The 18,705-nt window shown below is 39.8% G+C and overlaps 1 protein-coding gene across 1 annotated transcript; it reads right to left on the bottom strand.

The window, feature by feature from the left end:
• Positions 1-3,117: 3,117 nt before the first annotated feature.
• On the bottom strand, positions 3,118-17,620 carry LOC149319952 (gap junction beta-6 protein-like). The gene is made up of 2 exons (XM_089508218.1): positions 17,585-17,620; positions 3,118-4,765 (listed from the first exon to the last, which is right to left on the bottom strand). The coding sequence occupies exon 2, from the start codon at positions 4,741-4,743 to the stop codon at positions 3,952-3,954; it is 792 nt and encodes a 263-aa protein (XP_089364344.1). The 5' UTR covers positions 4,744-4,765; positions 17,585-17,620; the 3' UTR covers positions 3,118-3,951.
• Positions 17,621-18,705: the final 1,085 nt, after the last annotated feature.

Genomic DNA, 18,705 nt, shown 5'->3' with positions numbered 1-18,705 from the left:
GTTTGGTCCCAGCCCCCCCTCCCCCCATGAATACCACAATCCATAGATGCTCAAATCCCATTATATACAATGGTGTAGTAAAATTATGTCCCTAATATAAATTCAAAGTATGCTTTTTAGATTTTTTGGAGGGGAGGTGGAATATTTTCAAGCTGTGAATGACTGAATCGGTGGATGCAGAATCTGTGGATATGGAGGGCTGACTGTAATTCATTATAAGCCACCTTGGCTCCTGTGTTGGAAGAAAGGCAGGATACAAATTATATATATGTATACAATGACACCACTATCCTTTGGAGGTGAGGTGTTCCAGCTAGGTATATTTAATCTTGTCCTGTTTGTGATCTTTGTGGAGTCTGGTTGTAGGAAACACAATGGTGGCATTGTAGCATGGTCCTACCAGCCACACCATAGAATCACAGAATCATAGAGTTGGAAGAGACCGCAAGGGCCATCCAATCCAATCCCCTGCCATGCAGGAAATTTAAATCAAAGCATCCCCAACAGATGGCCATCCAGCCTCCGTTTGAAGACCTCCAAAGAAGGAGACTCCACTACACTCCGAGGGAGTGTGTTCCACTGTCGAACAGCCCTTACTGTCAGGAAGTTCTTCCTAATGTTGAGGTGGAATCTCTTTTCCTGGAGCTTGCATCCATTGCTCCGAGTCCTAGTCTCTGGAGCAGCAGAAAACAAGCTTGCTCCCTCCTCAATATGACATCTCTTCAAATATTTAAACAGGGCTATCATATCACCTCTTAACCTTCTTTTCTCCAGGCTAAACATACCCAGCTTCCTAAGTTGTTCCTCATAGGGTATGGTTTCCAGGCCCTTCACCATTTTAGTTGCCCTTCTTCTTCCTTTTGCTGCGGACATATCCATAAAAGTCCTTTTTGTTGTTCTTAACCTCTCTAGCAAGCCTGAGTTCATTCTGTGCTTTAGCTTTTCTGACCTTATCTCTACACATGCTAGCTATTTGTTTGAATTCCTCTTTGGTGATTTCCCCATTTTTCCATTTCTTATACATGTTCCGTTTAAAATTTAGCTGAGTTGAAAGTTCCTTAGTCATCCATCCTGGGTTGAGACATCTCCCGTTTTTCTTTCTCACTGGAACTGTTTTAATTTGTGCCTTCAGTATCTCCCTTTTGAGAAACTCCCATCCATCCTGAACTCCCTTGTCTTTTAGTATTCCTGACCATGGGATCACCCCCAGTATTTCTCTAAGTTTACTGAAATCCGCTCTCCTAAAGTCTAGGATGCGTGTCTGACTATGCCTGGCTTCTCCTTTCCACTGTATAACAAACTCCAGGAGAACATGGACATTTCCACCTAAGGATCCCACCACTTGCACTTCATTAACCAAGTCATCCTTGTTGGTTAGGATCAGATCTAAAATAGCTGACCCCCTTGTTGCCTTGTGGCATTTGAATTTGGATCTGGTCTCCCAATGTTGTGTCAACATGTACAGTACTTCTGTCCTGCATCATCTAACTAGTTTATTAGCATGGGACATTCTTAAAAGTATAATCCAGTGATGTGTGGATGCTTGGTTAGAGATATGGGTAGATCACTGTATGATTTACAGTAGATCAAGGATCTACTGTAAGGCACTTACCTACATAAAATTAGGCTGCTACAGAGATTCATGGGCAAGCAGGTGCACAGCACGTCTTGTTCCTTATTTCACGACAAATGTGTGTTTTGGACTTCTTTCCAACCATCCAGAAGCTTCAAGTTATGATGTACCTCTTCCAAGTCACTACTGTGAATCTGGCTTTTATAACTAGTATATCCTGCAAGCTAGATGTCTTCCCAGCCCTGGTCTATAAGCTACATTCTAGTTTTGATTTTTAAAGCTTTTCCATACTGCACAATTACAACGCTATGATTCCACTTTAACTGCTATGGAATCTGGGGGTTTGTAGTTATTGCTGGTGGAGGTATGTAGAATTCTCTGCCAGACACAGCCATGGCAGTTAAAGTGGGATCAAAGTGCTATACTTAGGTAGTGTGAAAAAGCTTGAAGTGAACCATGCACACACTCAGGATTTCTACTTCATAGATAGTTTTGTGACATTGACTTAAGCTTCAGATAGCATCCACATCCTGCCATTTTGTTAGTTTCGGCTTTTTTAATTGTATTTGTCTAAGTGTGTTATCGCCAGACCATGACGTTTAGTGCTAAGTTGATTACAGTGAAAGAAACAGCTATATAGTTTTGCCTCCTGGCTCAGTGTAGGATTTGTGGATGCCTTACCTGTCTCAGTCTTTCCCCTTTTCTTGATTTTTTGGTTATTGAGGCAGTCAATGCTAGGGCTTTTTTCCTGCTCACATGCCTTGAGATAGTTACTCTCACTTCTTGTATTAAAATAAAAGCACAAACATAAAGACACATTTATGCGTCTTTGGAATTAGCTGGTCTGCAATCCCAAGATTAACCAATTATTCTAGAAAATGGTATGGAATACACAAAGCCAGAATTAAAACTGCCTAAAATGTGACATAGGGAAGATGGTCTCATTAGTTCAGTGGGACTTTGAGTAGACAATTGCTCACTACTGGAACTGCGTCTATCAGCAGAAGTGTGTGTGTGAACTCTCCTCACTGCAGCCCCAAAATTACCTCTGGAGGTCTGGGGATACAGCTGAAAACACTTGTTTTGGGGGTGTTCAGGGTGGCAAAGACAGGAGAAGGAGAAAGTGCTGTTATACATGCATACCTGGAGCAATTTTAACATTGGATTTAGGCCTTGGAATCAACAAGAAAGTAAGAGCCCAAACAGACAGGGCAAAATAAAGTTGCTTTGGGTCACTTTGGAGGTATGCTGTTTAAATGCTGCATGTGTCCCAAGAGGGCAGAAGCCATGCCAAAGCCACACTGTAGTCCTAAGGACTGAAACACAGCTTTTGGCACAGCTTCTGGCCTCTTAAGACGAGTGTGTCATTTAAACAGCATACTTCCAAAGTTACTTGAAGCAGCTTTATTTTGGCCTGTCTGTTTGGGCCCCAAATCTACAATTTTGTATCCGCTGGTCTCACAGGGAACATAGTGAAAATGTGTTCTTTTTAATCACTGGATTATATATATGTGTGTGTATTATAATAATAAACATATACCAAACCAAATGCATTTTTCTTTATTTAAAACACTTTATACTAAAATTCTAGTCATACCAGTTGAAAGAAAAAGTCTTCACATTATTTTCAGCCAGCTACCCTCCTTTGTCATACTATTACCATTTCCGGTCTAAAGTTTTAAAAAAAAGAACAAAGAAATTTTCTGAGACCTTTAATAGAATATGAAATGAATATATCTATCTTATTCAAAAAGGAATATATCATGAATATATGATATCAAATTTTATAACTGGCAGTATATAGAATATTCATAGAATTATTTACAACATGTAGACATGTGCTTTAAAATTATTCACTTCCAGCACTGTTATAATGAAGACATTGCCATTCATGCTTGTTTTAAAGAAAACAATATTAATAAAAAGGTGGCACTACTCATTCATCCATAACATCTCAGACTTTATAAAAATACTTTAATTTAGATGCAATCTTACAATTAAAAATTGCTACAGTGGTGATAAAGTGTCTTGTAATACTAACAGTATTTAACATGGAAGGCAGCTATTTCTCTTCCCCTTAATTTTAGGATCCATGTAAGTAGGAAGGCACTAAGAAGTATCACTTTCTAAACAATCATAGCTGACTCAATAAGGATATGCATGTAAGGATGTAAATTCCTTTGTAATCCTTATTAACCTTAGATTCTTATGCTGTTATTGACCTTTAAAAAAACATTAAACATGCCTAATTCCACCATGTAGTAATACTTATGTTTACCCACTTGATTTATTCCTTAGTTAAATATAATCAATTTCACGGGCACCTATTAACGTAACCATGTATTCCGCAGCAAATGCATACTAGGCTTGCGGTCACCTTAGCTGCTAGGAAATCCTGTTACTGTGTTCTGGCAACTATCCGATATAAGCTCATTCATTTCATTTTGTTTAGTTTCCTCTTTGTTCTCATGGTTGGTGTGATTTTTTGGGGTTCTTGCTCTCCTAGACCTTCTAACGCAAAACTTCAGCAGCAAGTAAGAGAACTCTGTTACATTTAGCAGAATGCAAACAGCAGAAACTGCAATCATAAAAATAGTAAAGACTGTTTTTTCAGTGGGTCGGGAAACAAAACAGTCCACTATGTTGGGACAAGGCGAAATGCTGCATTTCAGTAGGCGAGGCATATGATACCCCTGATACATATAGTAAAACACATACATGAAAGAAGCTTCAAAAATAAGCCTAAACAAGATACTGGCAGTGTATGTCCACCATAAGGGACCTTCAATGTGAAATCTTTGTCTCTTGATTTCTTCTATGTCCTTATATTCACAGTTTTTATCTCCTCTTCGGAACTTCTTTTTCTTTTCATGCCTTCTGTATGCAACATGCATTGCCACCAAAAGTGCAGGAGTGGAGACACAGATGAGTTGGAGGGCCCAAAGTCTGATATGAGAAACAGGGAAGAAATAATCATAGCAGACATTTTTGCATCCTGGTTGCAGAGTATTGCAGACAAAATCATCTTGCTCATCACCCCAGACTTCTTCTGCAGCAACCACAAGGATCATAATACGGAAGATGAATAGCACTGTCAGCCATATCTTTCCAATACTAGTGGAATGTTTGTTTACTCCTCCTAAAACGGATTGCAGCGTTCCCCAGTCCATGTTATCGTCTGAGCCTTTGGACCTATTAGGAGAAAAAGAATATGACAAAAGGATTATTTTAATATGTAAACATTTTATAAGATGAAATCCAGCAAAAAAACTATTCAAATATTATTACTATGAAAATTATTAATAAGCTTATTGTGAAATGTGTTCTTTTGTGCAATGGGACATCTTGCAAGGTGCACCACTGTGAATCATTGCAATTCACTAGCATGATTGTGTATTGTATCAGTGATGTTGTTCTGTCATCATAATGTTACACACTGTCACCTCTGATGCAGGATCTCAGACATTTGGAAGTCATTTCATACAAATCTATTATTGCCCTGTGGGGGTCTTGTTTCTTCTGAGAAAATAACTTTGTCTTGGGTAAGTTTTTTACTTGTTATGAGAACCTCCAATGTAAAAAGAGTCTATAGCAATTAGGGGTGACTAGCAGCTTTACATGACAATAAACCCAGCAACAATGCCTGTTTTTACTGAGCTAGGAAGACATGTTTGAGTTTGGATTAAGATAAAGAAACTGCCACAAATGTCACCCTGGAAGACACTGGTATTCTTAATTGCTTTAAAGCAACAAATAACTAACTTTCATAAAGTAAAGTTCTGGTAAATCGTTTCCATGTTATGGGTTTTAAGTCATGGGATTAATCCTGCAAGCATATAGCATTGCAAAAACACAGAGGAAGTAACAAAAGCAAAAACCAACAATAAAAAAACCAACACTAAATTTTGTAGTTTAAGTAGAAGGATCCAGACCATTGTATGTTTATGTCATGGATAGAGAAACTGTGCTCTTCTGCTAGTTGCTGGACTGCAGCTTCCATCATCCCTGATCATTGGTCATGCTGGGTGGGGCTGACAAGAGTTGGAGTTCAACAGCTGGAGAGTTATGCGATCCTCAGGTCTGATATATTTAGCCCAATATTTCTTCATATAAACTTGCTTTACTTTAGAACAAGGTTGGTTTAACATCATATGCAAGATGAAAATAACTTTGATCCCTTTTATTGTCATAAATATAACCTTCCATAACCCTGACTCAGGCTATTGAGTGCTGGGCAGGAAACAAGCCTAGACACTCACAGCAAACCTGTCTGTCACACCCTTTTAGTCAAGAAAGCACCAAAAATATTTTCTGCCCAGTTAACTGAAGAAAATGCAGCATTGATGTTTTTAGTTTGAAACTGCAAGACAAGGGTCCAGTTTTTAGATAACTGGTACTACTAAAGAGATCAGTGAAGGGGAAAACTTTTGAAGAAGTACTTTCTCCCCTCACAAAATAATAAACTTCTCTCTTAAAATTAGATTTACTGGGATTCATACTTAATATTTGCTATATTATTTGCATACAACAGCGGTTGGCTTCTTTGTAGATGGAGCAAGCCCAGGTCTGGATTCTGCTTAGACTAGAGCCACTTCACATCAAAGTTTGATCAAGGTTTGCTGAGTAAACAGAAAGTGTGAAGTGATGTGTGTTCCCATTTCATGGACATATGCCAGGAGGCCACTGCCAACTGTGACTGCCAAGCACAATCCACTGCATCTCTCCAAATCTTGATCTACACCACACTATAGGAAACTATGCTAATAATACAAAGGCAACCAAATTAGCCTCTAGCACAGAGGGAATGTCTTTTCCACAGTCTATCACCTTCATATAAAAAGAAGCCAGTATTCAGCCTAGGCTGTATAAAACTTGGCATGATTGTATAAAATACAGAACAAATAATGATTCGTATCAAATTGGTCCTTGTTGTACAAGTTATACTATTTCAGTGGTTATAAAATTATGGTCCAGAGATTCACTAGGGATCCCTGGTACACACAATCTTCTTTTCACTGTCAGTTGAAATATTTCCAACTTAAATGCCATAAAAGTGGATGGAAAGAAAAAAAACAACATAGACAACTAATATTTGTAGTTATGTGCATAGCTTTCCACATGTGTGCAAACAGATATATTGTATTTCAGCCACAAGGGACTCTGGCTGAGTGTCGTTCTGAAAACTTTCACATAATATAGTGGTTATAATGTAGTGTACCTTGTACTCAGGGCAAGAGTGTGCCATCAGAACTGAATACAGAGAAGAATGGATCTGGTAGACCAGAGGGCAGTTAACAACAACAACAACATAGTAGAATCGAATGGTTCTCAGGAAGAGTAAAACTGGAATAATGATCTTCATTGCAACAGATTTAAAGAGCTAATGATTTAATTTAAAATTGACTCATAGGGAAACTACAAAGTTGTAGGACAGAGACTGCTGACTCAAGAGTCATGACCATATTTATGATCATGACTGTGTTTAATCCAAATACAATGCTTCCTGGATTTTACTAGCAAGTAAAATATTAACTTTTATTTCTGTTTTGACCATATTCCAGTTTCTCATATGGCTGCCTGGCCCGAAACCAGTACAACACAAATATTGTATGGCGGTGAAATAATATCTGTCAAGTATTACATATCAGTGTTATTCATTCAGTTCCAAACTGATAAATTGACTTCAACAAGAAATGTGATAGGTAAAGCCACCATGGTGTAATGCTGGGATGGGCAATTGTAAAAGACTAGAAGCTATGAAAGAACTAGACAAGATCCTAAAAAGTGTAAAGATATACAATTAACACTAAAGTTAGACTCATCCAAACCATTGTATTCCCCATCACCATTGTATGGATGCAAGAGTTGGACAATGAAGAAAGTGATTAAGAGGAAAATCAACTAATCTGAGATATGGTGCTGGAGAAGAGTGCTGAGGATCTCATGGACAACTAAAAAGACAAACAAGTGGGATCTTGAGCAGATAAAGCCAGACATTTCCCTGGAAGCCAAGACGATCAAATTAAGACTGTCGTACTTTGGTCACATCATGAGAAGAGAGGACTCATTAGAAAAGACAATAATGCTAGGAAAGATGGAGGGCAATAGAAAGAGAGGTAGACCACGCGCCAGATGGATACTCAAGTAGAGAGACCAAGGGAATGAATCTACAAGATTTAAGCAGAACAGTGGAGGATGGGAGGGGGCTTGGAAATGTCTCATCCACAGGGTCACCATGAGTTGGGGATGGCTTGGGGGCAGTTAACAACACAAAGAGCCGCATTAGCTTTCAAAAGACCTTTGACGGCTGCACCTGCTCCCACAAAATAAATAAATACAGTAAAAATAAAAATAAAACAAAACAAATGTTTTGCACCCAAATACTTTGGGGGCTATGGGGCCATTTTTACCATGTTTGGGAGTTTAAAAAAAGGCTGCTCCTGGGGCTAAACTGGCCTAGGGGGCATACAAAATGTGGTGGAAATGTACTCCATGCCCTCCTAATGGGCATTTTGAAGCCTTTCAGGGAAAAGGTTTTTTGAAATTTTTACAAAACGTCTTTTTGATCCCTGGGGTCCCAGGGGGCTTCCAAACATGGTGGAAATTCTGTTGACATAACCTAGAGTTGTGGAGGCATTCTGGAGCTCCAAAATATTTTTTCTTCTCTGGGGGTCCTGTTGGGGGGGGGGAGTCACAAAAACAGTTCTGGAGGATCAAAGGTGCAGTGGTTTTACTGTTGGACTAGGGCTTTCACACATGAGGGTTTGAATCTCTGCTCAGTCATGGAAAGCCACTGGGAAATTTTGGGCAAATCATACTCTTTCACAGAAATCAACTGGGCTGGGCTCACTTTCAAGTATAGGCAGACTCTAGAAGATAAAACATTGGGAAAGATGGTGGCAGCTTTCCAAGATGTAGGATAGAGTATCTTCTATCATTGGAAGACAATTTGGTAGTTTTTCCAATATGAGTTGGAAAGCTCCTCCAAAATGAGATCATCCACAGGTAAGTTCCCCAGGGTACATCTACACTGTAGAAATAGCCAGGGCTCCATCCTACAGAATCCTGGGATCTGTAGTTTGGTGAGATCCCATACTCTTGCGAAGGCTAAAAACATTGTAATACTACATATCTCAGTATTCCATAGCTACAGCAATCAAAATGGTGTCAAAGGGCATTATTTATTTCTACAGTGTAGACGCTCCCGCGGACTACCAAAAGTAATGACTCATTACCTTTTGTGACAGCACTCCCACAGAGGTTTATGGGAACAGAAAAGATTTTGACAAAATGAAATAAGAGCCAGTCATTAGAGTTTGTGTATTTCATTGAAGGGCCTTAATTTAGACACAACGTCCCAGACAATGCTATGAACATGTAGTGGATTGCTTCTAGGCTAAGATATTGCTGAAATCCTGCATATTTTCACTTACAGAGATTTAGCTTTGGGCCATTTTTAAAACAATGGTAATTCTAAGATAATTACCTGATGTCACAACACACAGTTCAGCAACTTCTTAAATAAATGTGCTGCTAAAAAGAATTAGCTAGATTCCCTCATATTTGCATTTATTAAAAGCTATTATTCAAAGCTCTTTCACATTACCAAACAACAATTAACCACATTTGTATGTCATGGCACAGAATCAAGCAAACTCTGATAAGATACACAGAATAGAAAACATGGATGGATTTGTTGCACATATACTAAGTAAAATGCTCATATGTGCTCCGTAAAAATGAAATGAATGCAATAGCAATAGCAGCTTCATTTATATACCGCTTCATACTGCACTGAGAGTCTCTAAGCGGTTTAAAACTGTAAGCTAACTGCCACCATCAAGATGTAAATGAATGCTATAGCATGAGATTAGAATAAAAATACTGTGTCTTATTTCCTATGTTTTAAAATATGTGCTTATAACAACATATATTTGTACAGGTGCCCTTGGTATCCTCTGGGTTTTGGTTCCAAGAACCCCAATGGACACCAAAATCTATGATGCTCAGGTCTTATTATAGGCAATGTTGCAGTAAAGCTGTGCCCCATATCTAAAATGGCAAAATCAAAGTTTGCTTTTCAAATCTTATCAAGACATGGATGCAGAGGGCTGATTGTTCATATGCATTTATTTGAAGGAGAGTAGGAGAACAGTTACCAAGATTGCAGGCAAATTAATTCAAGGCTTTTCACACTGTTTATTTCACAACACCATCCAGCTCAGCTGTCTATGTGCATATGTCCTGTATTTTGTGTAGATGCTTTTAAGTATTATACAGTTATTTCCTAATTTCTGGGCTGCTTCTTCATTATTGTTTTTGACACACAGATTTTTCTTTCATAGGACATTCCTGTGTTTTGATATGTCAAGACCACACAAGACATACACAGCAAGATTCAGACAAATGTGTATTCTGATCAATGGTAAAACCTGGTGCACAGTGCCTAGTGATAGATGGCATTCATGTTGTTCAGCATGGATTTAAGTAAAGACCATACTGTCCATGAGTGAAATGACATTGCCAACTAGAGATAGATTTCAGTTTGCCTATTAAAAGTAGTTGAACACATAGAACACCTTCCCCTCCACCCCTTTGACAAGCACCAGACTTTTCAAATACTGAATAATTAATGGTAACATTTTACTTTCAAGATTAAATTTTAACAAATTACAAGATGAATGTACTTAATCAACAGCTTTGCTAAATATTTATTATTGATATATGCCTTCAAAGATGATTGTTCAGAATTAAATAACTTCTCAGGGACACATCCCAAATTACATTCATAGTGCAGATGTGCTTAGACCTGAAATCCTGGATGACACTATGTATTCCAGTCACCTTCAAAAATATTTTTAGTATAAACACAAATGAGATGTTCTTGTTTCTAGAAAGATACTGTTTTGGTATGGTGTTCTGGGGTATCCTTTTCTATGAACCTGCAGTGAGACATAAGCCACCTTTCCATGCCTTTATCCCAAGCCACTCAGTAACGTTTGGAAACCATACCATTTGTACAGGATAGACAGGTAGGTCTATCCTACCCATCTAATTATCTTCTGGATGAGTAACAATGTATGGAAGGATATTAGACAAAACACCTGCTTAAACATAGGGCATTGAAGAAGCACAGCGAGGCGCCTAACTATAGATGTATACCTTCACTCCAAGCCATAAAACTGAAAAACACAAGTCACCTCTGTGGTTAAAGGACATGTCATAAATGATGGGATGGTTCATGCAATTCATTTTTGTATTTATAAATATGAATAAGACACAGTATTTTCATTTACTATGATGGTAGATGGAGACTCTGTGTGTGTGTGTGTGTGTGTGTGTGTGTGTGTGTGTCCATCCTCAAATTGCTATAATCTGAATTTGCAAATTTAGTGTATTGGCAACAATAACAGTCTTGCCAAAAAATTTTTAATGTACAGTATGTAACCAATACAACATTGTCAAGATTGACAAAGCCTGATTCTGAAACATTTCAGAAATTACTTTCTTCGTTCATTATTTATTAACCTCCAATGCTTTTTAAATAATTCAATATCTTTAATATATTTTGGTTCTTAAATCCTACAGCACTATTCATAACAACTAGCAATAAAACATTTCTTAATATTTTGCTCAGCCCCACACATTAGAAGAATGATTTGATGCATCTCTGACCTGGTTCATGGCCTTAGTGTCTTTCATTTCAAGATGCAGGTCTACTGTGTGAATTGGTGATTGAAACTGGATTAAAAAACAAAATTGTTATTTTCTGGGTAATGACTCTGCTTTGGCTGCCTTGATGAAAGAAGTTGCACTAGTTGCCACTGGTTACTATTCCAGTCATGGAAGGCCAAAATACAACCTGGCATGCATCTCCTGAACTTGGTAAATTTGCTGACAAAGAACAGATACTCTGCAAGAAAATAAACAGATATGGCATTTTTAATGAGATAATTCCTTAAATGTTTCACCCCTTTTATATCTGCATGGTCTGACAAACTGATTTGCAGACATGACTTTTCTGTTTTCGTGACTTTTTTCTTCTTTGCATGTTTGAAACAAGGTGAGGAAAAAGTAATGGGAGCAAGTGTGGGAAGAGAGTCAAAAATATTTCCTTGCATGCACAAAATACCTATATGCTTAACATTAACCACTATCCCTCCCTCCCCCAAATCAATGTGCTAATACAATATAATGTGTCCTTCTAAGTCCTACTGTTTGTTTCAGTTGTTTGTCATATTACACCAATAAATAGGCCCTGTCCTCTAGAAAAACAGAGGAAAGTTTGTTTTGGCTAAATAATCCTGGACAGGATTATTGTATCACTTCAGTTAATCATAATGATCAAGAAATAACTACACTTTTCTTTTCCTAATCATTAATGAAGTTTGAGTACAGTTTATGTCAGGCTGAAGATAGGGAGGGTTTGGGCTGTTGATAGGATCCAGTGATTTTACAAATGTAAATCTCTTTCAATCTCCATATGAGGCTCTTAAAATCAGTTCAGGTGTGTCAGAAATTAACTTTAATTGATGTTGTCTTCATTTCATTTTCTATGTGTTGTCCATCACATGCAGACAGAATGAGCACTGCATGGCAAATGAAATGTATTCTTTGCTTATGGCCCATTTATAATAGCAGCCTAATGTGGAAAAGTGAGGTGACTTTCTCACTGGCTGACATTTACGAGTTAATAAAGGTGAAAGAAAGTCAGTGTGGTCCACAGGGCAAAATGTACAGCAAAGGTCTTTCATGCAAGCCATAATGAAATTGAAGGAACATTGGAAGTAACTTCTTGACAATAATAGTGGTTTAGCAGTGGAGTCAATTGCCTAGAGAGGTGGTGGGGTCTCCTTCTCCAGACATCTTCAAAAGAGGCTGGCCAGCTACTTGCTGGAGATGCTTTAGCTGGAGATCCTGCACTGTGCAGGGGTTGGACTTAATGACCCACGAAGCCTCTTCCAACTCTGTTTCTATGGCTCTATCCCCAAAGAGTCCTCCATAACTGCTTGCGTACTTGCAATCCTTGTGGCACTAAACAGGAAAGCAGAGCAAATACTGATTTTGTTTCTTACAGTCTACACAGCAGAACAGTATGATGAAAATATATGGGTTAATTGCCAAGCTACTAGAATACATGGAAATGCAAAGGCAGAGGAAGAGAATGCTACCTAATATTTGGGGGGAAACTTTTCATAGAAAATCTGATTGCTGTTATTTCTTCCCAGATACTTTAAACAACTAGGAGCCCTGACAGGGCAGTGGTTAAATCACTGCAGCTACTCACAGCCACAAGGTTGTGAGTTCAATCCCAGGCAGGGCTCCATCCTTTCATAGGTTGGTAAAATGAGTAACCAGCTTGTTGGGGGCAATTGGCTTACTGCTTGTAAACTGCTTAGGGGGTGTTAGTTCACTGATAAGCGGTACAGAAATGTGCTTGCCACTTGCCACAACTCTCTGAAACTTCTGCATTCCAAATACAAAAATTAGGGGAGACATACACATGAGCACTTTATTATAATTAGCAGCTTCCCAGCGTGGGAAAAGTATACTTCTGTTGTGGTATTAAATGCAACCAGTTGCCACTGGACCTTTCAGTTATTCCAAACAGTGTTGTGGGATCAGTCTTAAGGGGACAACATGACACCAAACAGAAATAGCTGACCACACTATCAATCATTTCCATAATACCTGCTCCAGGGAGAGACATTTCCAGCTCCTATCAAATTTATCTTCACAAGAACTCTGTTATATGATGTAAAGAACCATTGTATAGAATCAGTTTTCTGCAACCAGTTCTTCTTCTAAACTGATCTCCAAACAGAGCATTAAAGAGGGAAGAAGGAAAAAACAACAACAGACAAACCTAAATTCCACCAAACCTAAATACAGTGGGACCTTGTTATCCGCTTGGGTTTGCTGCCAGCACCCCCCCCCCCTTTTTTTTTCTGGTGGATAACAAAACCTGTGAATGTTCCAGTCCCATTCAATCCAAGGGCATAACAAAATGGTGTCCCTTATATAAAACTGACAATCAAGGTTTGCTATTTGAAATTTATGCTTTTTTCTGTATAGTTTCAAGCCGTAGGTGCTTGAATCCGTGGATAAGAAAGGCTGACTGTATTCACAACTTATGGCTGCAAGACAAGGCATTCCTTGACTCACCATTAAATATTTAAGAGATGGTTAATAGACATCATGAGCCAGCATGGTGTGGAAGCTTCAGCACTGGACTATGACTGGAGATCAGGGTTCAATTTCCCACTCGACCATGGAAATCCACTGGGTGACTCCGTGCAAGTTACACATTCACAGCCCCAGAAAACCCCATGATAGGGTTGCCTTACATTTGCCTTAAGTCGGGAATAACTTGAAGACACACACCACTACCACCAACTGTCAGTTTGACAGAGGGTTCTGTTTCTGTACGTAGAAAGATGAGGGAAATGATTCATTTCTAATTTTATCTGGGTTTGGAGTAATGCTTTAAGTCACAACAACTCTGGTCCAAAACACATTGCAGAAATAACCCAGTTTGAGACCTCTTTAACTGCCCTGGCTCAATGCTAAGGAACTCTGGGAACTGCAGTTTTGTGAGACGTTTAGCCTTCTTTGTCAGAGAACTCTGATGCCACAGTAAACTACAATTCCCAGGATTCCCTAGCATTGAGCCATAGCAATTAAAGCAGTCTCAAACTGGATTATTTCTGCAGTGTGTTTTAGACCTCTGTCAGAAAGGTTTGGTCTTCTTTCCTGGCTAATGATTCTGCCAAAAGCCAAATGGTGAGGTGGTGATTGTGGAGAAATTTGAACTCATGTCATGCTAAGACCCAAAGCTTGCATACCTTAAATCTATTGTCAAACTTATCAAAGATTCACTAACATAACAATACAAGATAACCATACCTACACAACTGAGGGAAACAAATACATTACAACACATTTGAAGCAATGGTAAAACAGAAGTGAAGTGATTTCCAAGGACCCTTTCAACACTACAGTGCTGTAATTATACAGGGAAGGGGGGGAGAGCGGACTAGAAATATGAATCCACTCTTAGTTAAAAACCTGCCTAAACTGTATGTGCTGATGAAAGAGTAAATTAGATGTTTTCAGGTTTAGTAATCTAAGGTGCTATTAGGTGTGTAAGTGCATTCTTGGCAAAGTCAACTGAAGTACCATTTGAGTCCAATTTCCAAACAGTAAAAACTTCATTCTTACCATGAATATCAGAAGGAGACATTAAGAATCCAATTTTATGGCTTGGATTAGGCAATTTGTCCAAGATCTCATCTTTGTATATGGCAGGGGATAACAAGACATGTATTCTTACTTCTATTCTTATGTCTGACCAAAAGAAAAAAAAAGAGCAATTGGCTTTCTCTGAACAAAATTGCCTCCCTGTTACTTATAAACCTGACGTCTATCTCTAGGATTGTCCTCACAATGAGAGATCAGAGGGAAATGAAACAAAGGCAGGAGAGCAATTGAAGAAATAGATTCCTCAACCTGGCATCTCCCTATACACCATGTTTACCAAACCTGTTGTTCAAGTCAATTACAACCCAGTCAACGTTTTGTGAAGAGCCAGGTCAGATATTAACCCTAATCTTCACTTCTAAACAAATGAAAACCACAAATGAACTAGTCTTCCTTAAACCATTAAACCGTAGACCATTACAGAGTGGAAAAAATCTAGAAAGGAGACATGTGAAAGATTGTTACTACTCTTGCTGAAACTCCTGGATAGATAATTCAGTTCAATCATCCAACAGATTATTCATCAAAGGCAAATGAACAATTTAGTGGCATCTTAAAGACAACAACATTTATAATAGCATAGGCTTTCAGGGAAAGAGCCATTGTGGTGTAGTGGCTTGAATGTTGAATGTTGAAATACAAGGAGAGAGACCAGGATTCGAATCCCTGCTAGGCCATGAAACCCACTTGGGCTTTGGGCAAGTCACACTCTCTCAGCCTCAAAGGAAGGCAATGGCAATCCTCCTCTGAACAAATATTGCTAAGAAAACCCTGTGATAGGGTCGGCATACATTAAAAATGACTTGAAGGCACACAACAACAACAACAACAAGTTTCCATGGGCAAGTCTTGTCTTCAACAGATTACTCTGGAATTTTTATTTTATAAAGGGAAGAAAGTCTCTAAAAAACACCTTTTCCATGAGAACAAATTCCTTCTAGTTTATTACTCTCTTTCTAAGACAATTAGTATCCAGAAGATGCTGATTTATTCTTTTATGGCCTGAAAAAAGTTACCTTTTTGGATGACACCTCCCAGATTTCCTCTGCCAGCATGACCACTGACCATAAGAGTTGAGGGATTTTGGAAGTTGTGGCTTAAACAGTAACTTTCCTAAGCTCTAGAGAAGTAGTAGTTATTCTAATACTCTTTGAGTAGTTGTTATTCAGGTAATCTTATCATAGAAGATTCTAATTAGATTTAATGGCTAAAAGCCATGTATAAACCAAAACTGGATTAAGCTGTCAAACTTTCTTCCTTCATCCCCATCTCTTCTTTTAGTAAAGCAAATTATACCTGGCTCCCAAAACTATTTTCAGCCCCAAAATTCTATTTAAAACAATTCCTCAGCATTCGAAGCATGTTTAGAGAGTCCTTCTTCACGTCCCTCTTCCTCTGGATTAGGAGGAAGGGTTTTAAACTCTCAGTTTTTGTCAAAACCAAAGTGCTTTTGCTATTCCTGAAGAAAAAGAAACAAGTCAGTAACAAGGCAAGGAAAGAGAGCCAGCTTGGTGTAGTGGTTTGAGCATTGTACTATGACTCTGAAGAACAGGGTTTGAATCCCCACTCTGCCATGAAACCCACTGGGTGACTTTGGGCAAGTCACACTCTCTCAGCCTCAGAGGATGGCAATGGCAATCCTGCTCTGAAGAAACATGCCAAGAAAACTCTGTTAAAGGTTCGGCTTAGGGTCACCATAAGTTGATAATGACTTGAAGGCACACAACATCAACAAAGTGGTTTGAGTGTTGGACTGCAGCTCCTGAGACCAGGGTTCAGTTCTCAGCCTGGCCATGTAAACCCACTGGGTCAGAGATCAATGGGACTTTGGCAAGTCACACTCTCTCAGCCTCAGGGGAAGGCAATGGCAAGACTCCTCTGAACAAACCTTGCCAAGAGAAACCCTTGATAGGGTCTCCGTAAGTCGGACAAAACTTGAGGGCACCCAACACACACAGCAGGGTTGCCATAAGTGGGATGTGTCTTGAGGGCACACAACAAAGTTGAAAACGACTTGAAGGCACACAACAGGGTCTCTATAAGTGAGGTATGATTTGAGGGCACACAACAGGGTCACCATAAGCAGGAAAAGACCTGAAGGCACACAACACACACAAAAGAGTCTGCATTTGGGAAAGACTTGAAGGCACCCACAACACACACAACAGGGTCGCCATAAGTCTGAAACTGCTTGAAGGCACACGACACACACAACATGGTCGCCACAATTAATGTGGGGTGTGTGTCTGTTAATTGTTGTTGTTGGGGGTAAGAAATAATACTAAATAGTGGGATATGACTTGAAGGCACCCAACACACACACAACACACACACATATACAAGAGTCTCCATAAGTTGGAGAAGGCACACAGCAAAGTCACCATAAGTGGGATATGGCTTGAGGACACACAACTGGGCTGCCATAAGTCTGAAAGGACTTGAAGGGACACAACATATACACACACACACACACACACACACACAACATTGATGTGGTGTGTGTCTGTTTATTGTTGTTGTTGCCCACCTCGATCCATGGGGAGGCATAGGTAAAATACTAATACTAATATAACAACAACAACAACAACAACAATAATAATAGGGTACGACTTGAGGGCACACCAGACACACAGCAGGGTCCCCATAAGGCACCCAACAAAAAGTCACCACAAAGGCACACACAACAACAGGCCCCCCTCATTCTAAGTCGGGAAAGACCTGAAGGCACACAACACCACCACAATGCGTTACCTGTGAGTCCAATCACCGCCTGCGATCGCCCTGGGGCCGAGGGGAAGGGGAAGGCACCATGGGCGGAGGAGGAAGGAGTATGGAGAGGCTCCTGCTTCTTGTCCTCCTTCTTCTTGCTGTCCTTCTCAGCAGAGGCTCCTTTCCCTCTCGGCTGGCGGAGGGTTTTAACCGCACCCCACACCTGGCTCCAGCCTCCTTCCCTCTCTCCCGCCCCTTCCCAAGAAAAAGGGATGGGAGGAGGAGGAGGAGGAGGAGGAGAGAGGGAGTGTGAAAGAGGCGGGAAGGAGAGCTGGAGGGCGCCTGAGGGAAGAGGGCTTTGGCCTCAGATGGGGAAGGAAGGTGTCTCAGCCTCAGGGGAAGGCAATGGCAAACCCCCTCTGAAGGAACCCTGCCAAGAAGACACAATACACACATGCACACACTTGGAGTATGACCCTGGAGGCCAGGGTTCAGTTTCCAACTCAGCCATGAAACTCATTGGGTGACTTTGGCCAAGTCACACTCTCTCAGCCTCAGAGGAAGGCCATGGCAAACCTCCTCTGAACAAATCTTGCCAGGAAAAACCCCATGATAGAGTCACTTTAGGATTGCCATAAGTTGGAAACGACTTGAAGGCACACAAGAACACCAACACCAACTCTAGGTAATATATGCAAGTGGGAAAGGTGTGTTGTGGAGCAGTTCTGACAAAACGTTCACTCATTGTGTGCCTTCAAGTCTGCATGAAACGGGCTAAATGCCAGTTTAAATTTTAGAAGATGACAACTGGCACAACCCTTCTCTGTTGTTGTTGTTGTTGCTGCTGCTGCGTGCCTTCAGGTAATTATGGTGACATTAACAAGGCAAACTTAACAAGGGGTTTTATTGGCAAGATTTGTTCAGAAGGGGTTTGCCTTTGCCTTGCTCTGAGGCTGAGAGAGTGTGACTTGCCCAAGGTCACCCAGGGGGCTTCCATGGCTGAGTGGGGATTTCCAGTCCTATACCATGTTGGTTTGTAACACCTTTAAGGAGGATAACTGAAACCCCTATTGCACATTGATTTTCCAGACTAAGATATGTCTTTGAATTCCTGGTCTCCAGAGTGATAGTCCAACACGCAACCCCTATACTGCCTTGGCTTT

The sequence above is a fragment of the Sceloporus occidentalis genome, unplaced genomic scaffold, assembly GCF_023333645.1.
Source record: "Sceloporus occidentalis isolate IW3139 unplaced genomic scaffold, rSceOcc1.0.p SCAF_2, whole genome shotgun sequence".
NCBI lineage: Eukaryota > Metazoa > Chordata > Lepidosauria > Squamata > Phrynosomatidae > Sceloporus > Sceloporus occidentalis.
Note: the sequence above shows the minus strand (reverse complement) of the source record. Positions and strands in the feature narration are given on the sequence as shown.